The sequence below is a fragment of the Olea europaea genome, unplaced genomic scaffold (assembly GCF_002742605.1).
Source record: "Olea europaea var. sylvestris unplaced genomic scaffold, O_europaea_v1 scaffold187, whole genome shotgun sequence".
NCBI classification, from domain to species: Eukaryota; Viridiplantae; Streptophyta; class Magnoliopsida; order Lamiales; family Oleaceae; genus Olea; species Olea europaea.
The window spans coordinates 54,440-63,914 of record NW_019236492.1 but is presented as its reverse complement, the minus strand read 5'-3'; the positions used below and the strand labels follow the sequence as shown (position 1 = coordinate 63,914).

At 37.1% G+C, this 9,475-nt stretch overlaps 1 protein-coding gene across 3 annotated transcripts; it reads right to left on the bottom strand.

Annotated features, from left to right (window-relative positions):
• Positions 1-1,694: 1,694 nt before the first annotated feature.
• Positions 1,695-7,623, bottom strand: LOC111378785 (ABC transporter G family member 22-like). Of its 3 annotated transcripts, XM_023002026.1 has the most exons (11): positions 7,574-7,623; positions 7,001-7,397; positions 5,258-5,328; positions 4,540-4,775; positions 4,261-4,416; positions 3,919-4,102; positions 3,466-3,774; positions 3,091-3,378; positions 2,554-2,838; positions 2,353-2,460; positions 1,695-2,249 (listed from the first exon to the last, which is right to left on the bottom strand). In XM_023002026.1, exons 2-11 carry the CDS (start codon positions 7,392-7,394, stop codon positions 2,028-2,030), a joined length of 2,253 nt encoding a protein of 750 aa, XP_022857794.1. In that variant the 5' UTR covers positions 7,395-7,397; positions 7,574-7,623; the 3' UTR covers positions 1,695-2,027. The 3 variants fall into 3 exon arrangements, with proteins under 3 accessions (XP_022857794.1, XP_022857795.1, XP_022857796.1); XM_023002027.1 differs by lacking the exons at positions 5,258-5,328; positions 7,001-7,397; positions 7,574-7,623 and adding an exon at positions 5,078-5,129; XM_023002028.1 differs by lacking the exons at positions 5,258-5,328; positions 7,001-7,397; positions 7,574-7,623 and adding an exon at positions 5,083-5,102.
• Positions 7,624-9,475: the final 1,852 nt, after the last annotated feature.

Sequence of the window (9,475 nt, the reverse complement as noted above, 5' to 3'; positions counted from 1 at the left end):
ATGGCTCCTTAAATTGTCCAATTCCTTTGTTTTCTATAGTCAAAAACAAAGAAACAAAATAGAAATGAGGCTGTTAAAATCAGCTATTTTAGGAGAAATCTATTTTAAGGTTGGCCAATCAAACCCTGCTATGGCATAACAATATAAATATCACCATAATACTCAAAAACGTTCATAGTATCCAACCGTATAGTCAATCCTTTCTCTTCTTGATTTGGTGGCATGCAGTCCCTTATTTTTTTGAGTTCGGTGGTGAAGGAGAGTAAACAATGGCTTTGAACAACAGAATTGCCTTACTAATCTCCCTCTCGCGCTGTCTGGCGAGGCTTACAAGTTCTTGAAAGCCACCCCGCCACCCAAGGTTGCCGCCCAAGCCCCGTCCCCTTCCCCTTCTTCCTACACCTTTACCGTCCCCGAGACATCGCAAACACCCACACCGGCATATGTACCCGTTGAAGTACCAGCTAACACCCCTGCTGACGCATATGTTGATGTTGACACCGACGCTGATGTCAATACAGTCCATACAGAGTTCTACATTGCCCCCGTAGCTGCACTCGGAGGAGACTGGCCAATGGCCGAAGAGTCAAAGTCGCTGGAATCCAATGTACCGAAGGATGTACAGGCAGATTCAAAGTTCCTGGAATGAAAGCCACTGTTAACAAGCTTGAGAAATTCATCTGAACCGTTGTGGAGAATCGTCTGAAAGATCCTAAAACTGACCAATTCGACAAGCAATGCCCGGAACAATGCCAGGAGGTTTACGAGAGCGCAGTTGAGGCAATGCAGAAGAGCTTGGAAGATGTCTCCTCAGGTGACTTCTGCAAGGCCAATGTAGATGTCAATGCATTTGCCACAAACATTGATACGTGCGATGAATGCTTTAGCGAAGTGATAGAGCCAGAATTTCAGAAGTTCGATGACTGGGCTAGAGGCATTGGCAGTGACAGCCTTGACAAGATTGTTTAGTACTCGAACACAATTTACATGTATAAACTATAAACTGCATATGGAGGGTGGAATTTGAAGGTTCTTGATGTATAATAGTAATCAGCTTTCTCCAGAGATTAAAATCAAACACTATAGTTATTGTTTGATTTCATGAATTCCTGTGAGATTGATTTTGAAACAGCATGTAGGTGAAAATATTTCAAATTCTACTCAGTTACATGCATCAAATCTTGTAATCAATTTGGCGCGTTTCAGGTAGTGAAAAAGTTGAAGTTCATGAATGAGAAAGTGTTGAACCTGGATCTAAAAGTTTAAGTAGTTAAACATTGTTGTTCTTGCAAAATCTAAGAAGCAAACAAGGTTACCTTCGTATACAACACTTCATTTGGAGGTCGTTCTTGCTTGAAATTTTTGAGCTGTAGTGATAAACTTTGCCCCAAGTGTATACCAGTTTCTCGATTTGGTGTAGACTATTATTAATTAATCTCATCAGTTAGAATTAAGCTAGATGTACATCCTTGTTGACAACAAGGATGACATCCTCGCCTATGTGGAGGAAAGGGATGTGATGGATGGATTGAAAATCAAGAGTGTAGATCTTGCCATTTGGAAGAGTGTAAAGGAAGGTATATATGAGTGTACTTATAGTATGATTGCATCAGTTAATCGATATGGTAGTCACATTATAAGCAAAATTTTGTTCATCATACCTTCACTTGTTTAAACCTTTTTCCATTCAAAACTAACCAGAAAACATCTGTCATTAAACTTGCTTAATTAATATCTCCAAAATCAAAGTAAAAGTACTTTATGCAAGCGCTAAGTACTTTATTACATTTTCAGAATTGGTGGAGACATGATTTTAAATCATGCGAAAAACTATCTTAAAAAAAAAAATAGAGTTTTGAATCACACTTTATGTAATCTAGTCCAAGTTGTGAATTTACGACCTCTCTCAGAGGCAAAGGTTTGAATATATTCTCCAGTCATCTTGTTTTCATTCCCCTTTTCTGGCTTCACGCTCAGTTTAGATGGGATATCTCATAAAGCTCTGTGTTAACGTGGCGCTAGCGCAACTAAGCTCCTGATTGGAGCTTCATCCTTCGTAAAGATAGATACGCCAAAAATCTGTACCCAATAACCATGGCTACCAACACAGCTACTTCAACATAACCATCATCTATTTTGATCCCATTGATAGAGTCACCTATGTGTTCAAATTGTACCTTCAGAAGAAGTTTGTAGGTGTGGTAGTTAAAGGAGAGGTGGCGAAGCCATGATATGAATACTGGAACTTTCTGCACCACGAAAACGCCACAAATTATTATGTCTAAGCTGTAAATATTTGCAGACTTGAGCTAGTAACATAGAAAAAAGGTTACCTAAAAATTGCATGCTTACCTTGACAAAGTACCCACCAGCCAACATGAAGGTCATTACTGTGACAGAAGCTAGAGTTGTAGCCCTTTTCAAATCCATCAGGGTAGCACCGATAGCTAGCCCAAGTCCCTGTTGTTTCACAAAATATCTTAATAAACTTTTTTGTGGAATTGTTTATTTTTTTACACTAGATTGATCTTGTCAAATTGAGAAAGATGGTACCTGAGCAGCTATAATACATAGAAAAACTGTTAGCATGGTGAGGAAAAATGAACCAACTTCCATTCTTAAGCCTGCCATGAAATATACGACTACAAGAAATACAACTGGCAGTAGAAGATCAAGTGGAAGGTCACTTGTGGTTCTTGCCAAAAAATAGGCACTTAATCTATACATGTCAGCTGCACGTTCCTTGCTCAGCATAGCTCTTTCTTGAGGAAATGCGAAGATAGCTGTGAAAACGGGAAAGAATCCCCAAAAAACAGCAATGAAGAATAGCAACCCTGCCTGCAACATAATTTTCTCAGTATATTGGATCATTAAGCCTCAGTGAAGACAGCATTGATGAACAGAAATACCAGTACCTTTTGTCATTCGTATAATCAATCCCATTTTGCCTTAAGTGTTTTGATTGTGGCAAAACACTATGTGCATGTTCGGTTAAAAAGTATAATGAACAAGATTTAATCTTTTTTTCTTCCCTATTGTCCAATCCTGTACAGTCCGATCTATCAAATAGGCCATTACAGGAAATTTTACCTGATCTTGCAGTTCGGCCGTGCTGTCACCACCTGATTGCCACCATAGCAATCCAAGGACAGTTGCAGTAGCTATAACTTGAGTAATTCTCAACCAGCTAAAATAATCATGTCTCCGTTCTTTGAGTCCTCTCCTGACTAATATGGAATACTGTTCACACCAATTTGCTCCCCATTCTCTTTTGGCAGAAAATAATTTGGACTTGATTTCCTCATCAATCAGTATAGGGTCCATAAGTTTCTTCTTCTCACTTTCAGCAACTCTTGTCTCATAGGCCTCCACAAGATACTGCTTCAGAATAAAATATAATTAGGTAACTAATATCTTCATGATTGCTTTATATTTTTCATGAAAAATCTGCAGTGTCGTTCTTACCTCGTGGACCACTGCTGGAGCAGGCTTTCCACCTTTTGTGTCCGTTTCTGAATTCTCCATTTGCACCTTATCTTCCAATTCGGACGGGACAGAAATATCAGTGACATTTCCATTTGCAAGGTCAAGCATGAATTCTGCAGGGTTCATTGCAATGAGAGGAGTACATCCTATGGATGAAAAGTACACCATTGCTTCTGATGCCTGTCCAAAATAAAGCAAGCTTCCTTTGCCAAGAAGAATCAACTTGTTAAACTTGAGGAAGAGTCTGCTCGACGGCTGGTGGATTGTGGTGATCACCGTTTTGCCAGCCTACCATAAGAATACTACAATTAGAAACAAGATACCTCCGAAACATTTATAGGCTTTTTCATGTGTATTCAACTCGAGATATTCGATAATCATGGTACTCATTCCAGAAAATTGAAAAAGAATTTCTGTTTTAGATGCATATACCTCAGCTATATCATGTAAAGTATCAATAATCCTCAAAGCAGTTGTAGAATCCAAGCCAGAGGTTGGTTCATCGAGAAACAAGAGAGACGGATTGATTATTATCTCATTTCCAATGCAAACGCGCTTCCTCTCTCCACCTGAAACTCCCCTAACAAAGGATCCACCAATCATGGTGTCTTGGCACCTGTAAACAAATGTTCCTCATAGATCAGCTTTGATAACGAGTTTCTCGATTCTAAATTTTACTGTCAGTCCTCTGTTTGTAAATTCGAATCTTGAAGTGAACACATAACATAAGATCAAGTTCTTCAACAGGTACGTTTTAAATAACAGTCTGTTTACCTCTCTAATCCTAACTCATCTATTACATCCATGGCTCTTTTCTTCTTTTCCTCCTTTGTCAATGTCCTTGGAAGTCGTAAGAGAGCTGCATATGTTAATGTTTCTTTCACCGTAAGGTGAGGAAATAAAACGTCGTCTTGAGTCACGAACCCTATCCTGCCAGACATTTCATGTCATATATGTTAAAAACTTTAATCAGATACAATAATAGTGAACACTACATATGCATCTAAGACCAAATGCCGAAGAATTATATCAAATTTATCCGCACAAAGTCACCTGCTTTTTAGGAGCTTCGAGTAAGGTTGATCATTATAAGTAATCGAACCGCCCGGTGCGGGATCTCTTACTCTCCCTCCAAGTAGACTCAGGAGGGTAGTCTTTCCGCTTCCCGATGGTCCCATCAGTGCCAAAACTTCCCCTGGACCGACTGAACCAGTAATTCCATTTAGAATATCCTTTTCCACTGTCGATGTTACTCCTTTCAGAACAACCTTGTATGTCAAATTGGTGAACTGCACAATTTAGAAGAAAAACCATTTATCATGTGAGCTGACAATAAATTCATGTAGCATACTAGGTTGTCTTAGCATAAACTAATGTAAAACTAAACTTTTAGCTTTCTATTCGTTAATAATACGTGTTCCATACCATTTCGACCACTGGAGGTTTTTGGTCAGAGAAATTGAGTAGTTCAATTACTATGTTATGTATCCCAAAGGCATTCTTTTCTTCCTTATTTTATGTTTTTTTGGTTTGTTAAGGAAAGTCTTGTACATAAATGCCATGTAAAATGAAATTCTGTACAAGACTGAACCTGACATGATAGCCATGTTAGCCATGATCTCTAGATAAACCTCCATCCTTCCCTGTTCAAATAGATTGTATCAAATCAATTAAGTCTTTTTGTATGGAACACGGATTTGAGACCAGGTTAATTTACGCTTTCCTTATCAAATTAAGAAATAAAGACATGTAGTCGATGAAGTTACATTACCTTTAGGTAGATTGGTAAGGTAGGTTCGGTTTGAATTTTCTTCTTATGCAAGCCAGCCTCAAGATCTTCAGCTGTAGTACGAAGGAAATACGAAAAAGGAAAAAATGAAACATCTTGTTCATTGGAAGAAATGTAACTATCTTTCGCCAAACACAACCTAAAAGAATCAATCCTTTTCATTCTTGGGATAGTTGTGAGGTATATAAAACTCACTAAACTTCATTACGATTTTGAGGTGTCAAAAACTCAATAAACTTTACTATAATTTTTGAAGCGTCACCGTTATAATTTTGAAACTTAAAATTTTTAATGAGATCGTCAACTAAGGAGACAGTCTTACAAGACGAGAAAGTATGGTCCACAGAGCCCATATATTTTCTATTGGCTATTATTTGCCAATTCCCACCAAAGTAAAGCCTAGAGCTCATTTCTACAAAAGGGACCTACTTGTGACCTAACTTCCTTTAATCTACAATTATTGGGGACAAGTGTCTCACAAAAATTGTAGATTTCCGTTTAAATGTTTGGATTAGTGATAGCTTTGTCTCTCCTCCACTTGCATGGTAGACACATTTCCATATATAGTTGGTGATTTAGATCTTTCCATTCTTGACTTGGAGCACTACATGTCTTTAATACTCTATTATTTGATGGGTTAACAATTTTTTTTCCATACCCTTCACCATCAATCAAATACCGCATAAAACAAATGATGTTCGTATTAAGCAAAAAGACATCATTATCGAAGATTAATTAATTTACTCCTACCTTGTGTGTGGAATTCATTTTTTCGCTGAAGACCACTTGCAGAAATTTTATAAATGGGTAACTACAAGGCTTGAACAAGCGAACTTTATATGATCTAATACTGTATTGAATCACATTATCTAAAAGTAAAATTCGTTCATATAATTTTCTTTCCCTTCGAAGGAGGCCAAAAGGGGGGAGCATACAAGTACCTTCATATATTTCAAGAGGTAGACATAGTGGTAGCCTGGTAAGATCAATGGCCAACCTAAAGGTCTTGAAATCAAATCTCGCTTTTATTTCGGCTCTTTAGGGTCCAACTTATTACTTCTAAAAATATAATTGTGGAATAAAAGAGAACTAAACATTATGAAGCATGGACCCTTCTCTCATTTTTCTTCTAGGTCCTATAATTATGAGTTTCACGTGAGAGGTTGGGACCTTGATGTTTACATTGATGCATGCACAAGTTAGCATCCAAAAAAAGTTCCTTTTTCTTCTATAGCCTTTTCTCTTCTCATACAAGAACTAGTACCAAAAATTTGAATAGTGACTCACGTTGAATGATACCGGCCGGAGGTCTGCATGGCAGCGATATCTTCTCGTGGTCGACAAGCGAAACCCAAAAGCCGGTCTCTCGATAACACGCTTTTGAAATTCTAGCCTATAAGTTTTAACATTCATGAACAATTTTTTGTCCATTGATGGCTGTTAATTAGCTTACCCTCACAACAGGGCAAGGGGGTAGGGGTTGGGGTGGGGTGGGTGGTATATGACGGGAGATGACAAAAACACCCTCCTAATTGTAAACATTAGAAAATATGAACCAGAAAATCTATAGGGTATTGGGTCTTTTTACTTGAATTTAATGCATACGTATGTGTATGGACCAGATAGAAAGTAGCAAGCAATGAACATAAAGTTGATAAACGAAACTTTTTGAAATAAAGTATTTCTAATATAGAAAATAATTAAATTATAATTAAGTGAACTTACGAATTTCATCATCACTAAATGGTTTCGAATCTGCAATCTCATCTGGTGGCATGGTAAAGCCCGTGAAAGAGAACGAGAGCCCTAAGCTGGCGCTCGACGCCCTACTCAAGGCGGCGCCACTGCTAACATCATCAAGGTCAAATTTCATCTGAGCACTTCTCGACTTCCGAATGTGTGTGTTCCTACCGGCGCTCCGCCCTGGCGAGGCAGCCGTCAGCCGCCTACTGGATTTCCTCGACAGATTGGAACTACTATCCGGTCCGGTACCAACGGCTGCCTCACTCGATGATGACATCGGAGACTTCATTGCAGCTAGCGCCGCAGCCATTGTCTCGACCAGCTGATCGGATTTTGTTCGTATTAAACTAGTTGTTGAGTTCGCTTTCTCCATCATTATCTGTAATCATCAAACCAAAACTTAGACGTTACTGCAAGCAATAATTCAAGCTAAAATATGTAAAACGAAATTGATTCATCATTTGTAACATCTACTGATCCTGGGATTCATTGAGCGTAAACTAATAATATGAACTTGATTAATTAAAATAATTGGATATATATACACACACACACCTTGAAAGTGTCAAGAATGCAAGTGTTGGGAGGGAACACTATTATAAGCTCTTAACAACTTCCAAATGAAGCAACTCTTCTTTTTATAAGGGAAATTAAAGAGGGGTTTATAAAGTTACAAAAGTACCCCTAAACTTTTTAATAATTAAAAAATATTCAAAATTCAAAAATACTTGACTATAATAATAAACTCTAACATTAGGATAAAATTCATAAACCAATGTCAATCATGTTCAATCTTTAAAGTAGTGGCATACTGATCACTCACGATGTTACATACTGAACAGTCCTTGCCGATTTCTCAAGACCATCAAATCATCGTGATAGTTATGACTAAATCTTTTCGGTGCACAAATTTTTTTTACAAATAAATAAGTAAATCGAATATAATTAAAAAAAATTGAAAAATCCTTATCAAGATATACACGTGTTGGAAATTTTATTGATCCATTTTTTGTGGAATTTAATTAAGTCTCATCATCAATTTTGTTATGCTATGAGTCCCTATAATAAAACTTTTAACATTTATTGACTTAGTGGCGCACAGCTCACTCACGATGTTACATACAGATTAGTTCTTACTGATTTCTCGAGATTAAGTCATCGTGACAGTTCTTTAAATTTGTTCGGTGTACAATTTTTCTTGCGATAAAATAAGTATTGAAATTAATACAAATTTCGAAAAATACTTATCAAGATATACACGTGTTGGGAGATTTCGTTGTTCCATTTTTTGTGGAATTTTATCAAGTCTCGTCATCAATTTTGTTAGACCATTAGTCCCTATAATAAAACTTTTAACATTAATGAATTCTTAACCTTATTAGGTGGTTTTGGTGCAGCTAGGGTTATCAAATAGTTGAAGACGACAGGGAACATGGCAGATGGAGGAACAATGTGAGGCCGTTGTTCGATCTTGGTTGCCTCTTTGCTAGGGCAACCTGTTTGGAGTTTTGCAATATCCCTTGCTTAGCTTACACTATTCGTTTTCTCTTCGAAAGTCGATTTTTGGGATAATGTCGGACGATAATTTTGAAGAGTAATTATATTTTTTCATCACGATGTGGTCATGATCACGTCATCGTATAGAATTTTTGCAGAATTTCATGTTTTTCTCAAATGCTTTTATTTGATTTTTATGCTTTAATGGTGAAAGTATGGCGAAAGTCTATTGATTTAATAGTGTTTAATCAAACTAAAAGACATTTGATGCCTATTGAGCCATTAAGGAGTAATCTATTAATCAAGCATTTGAGCTTGATTGTATGTCTCAACTCATTCTCTTTGGCTTGATTTCATGTCTAGGCTCATTCTCTATGAACCAATGTCTCAATTCATAGGCCCTTACTAGACTTCTAAAGGGATTGGACCACTTAGGGGTTGAAGCCTCAAACGACATACTGGTTTAACCAACTCGTTTTATAACTCTATCCTCACACGACTAGAACGTCAACCAATTTAAGGTCCATTTGGCAGGTTTTTGCTACTTGTAGATTAGTTTACTCAGAAAACTAAACACCTATATCAAATTATTCAAACCTATTTAAAAATAACTTCTTAGTTTTTAAAAACAATGTTAAAGTGACCCTTAATGTAACATGAACATGGCCAAATATAGTAGGGTTCGAGATTGTTACACAACTATAAAAAAAAGTTGCCAAGATAAGATAAACGGATGCAAGCTGTCGACAGCGAAAACGGGGTTTGGACATTTTTGAGTGTTTTGACAGTACAATGTTTGTAATTGCCTCGTGGCTATTTCACAAGAAATTGTAGATCTATTCAAGTACTGTGCACTCAATTTTCAACTTGTTTGTTTTCTTTTGTTGAAAATACAGCTCCATAGTACAGATTTTGAATTATCACTTTTGAAAATGCCAAAAACTTCTTTTACGGTCAACT

Bases quoted from the DNA above. Each gene is read 5' to 3' on its own strand.
- LOC111378785 (XM_023002026.1), bottom strand. From the start codon at position 7,394: ATGATGGAGAAAGCGAACTCAACAACTAGTTTAATACGAACAAAATCC. The intron at 4,776-5,257 runs GTAATGTAACTT...TAAATTGTGCAG, and splicing joins CCTTACCAATCTACCTAAAG to TTCACCAATTTGACATACAA. The intron at 3,775-3,918 runs GTATATGCATCT...TTCTTATGGTAG, and splicing joins CTTTACATGATATAGCTGAG to GCTGGCAAAACGGTGATCAC.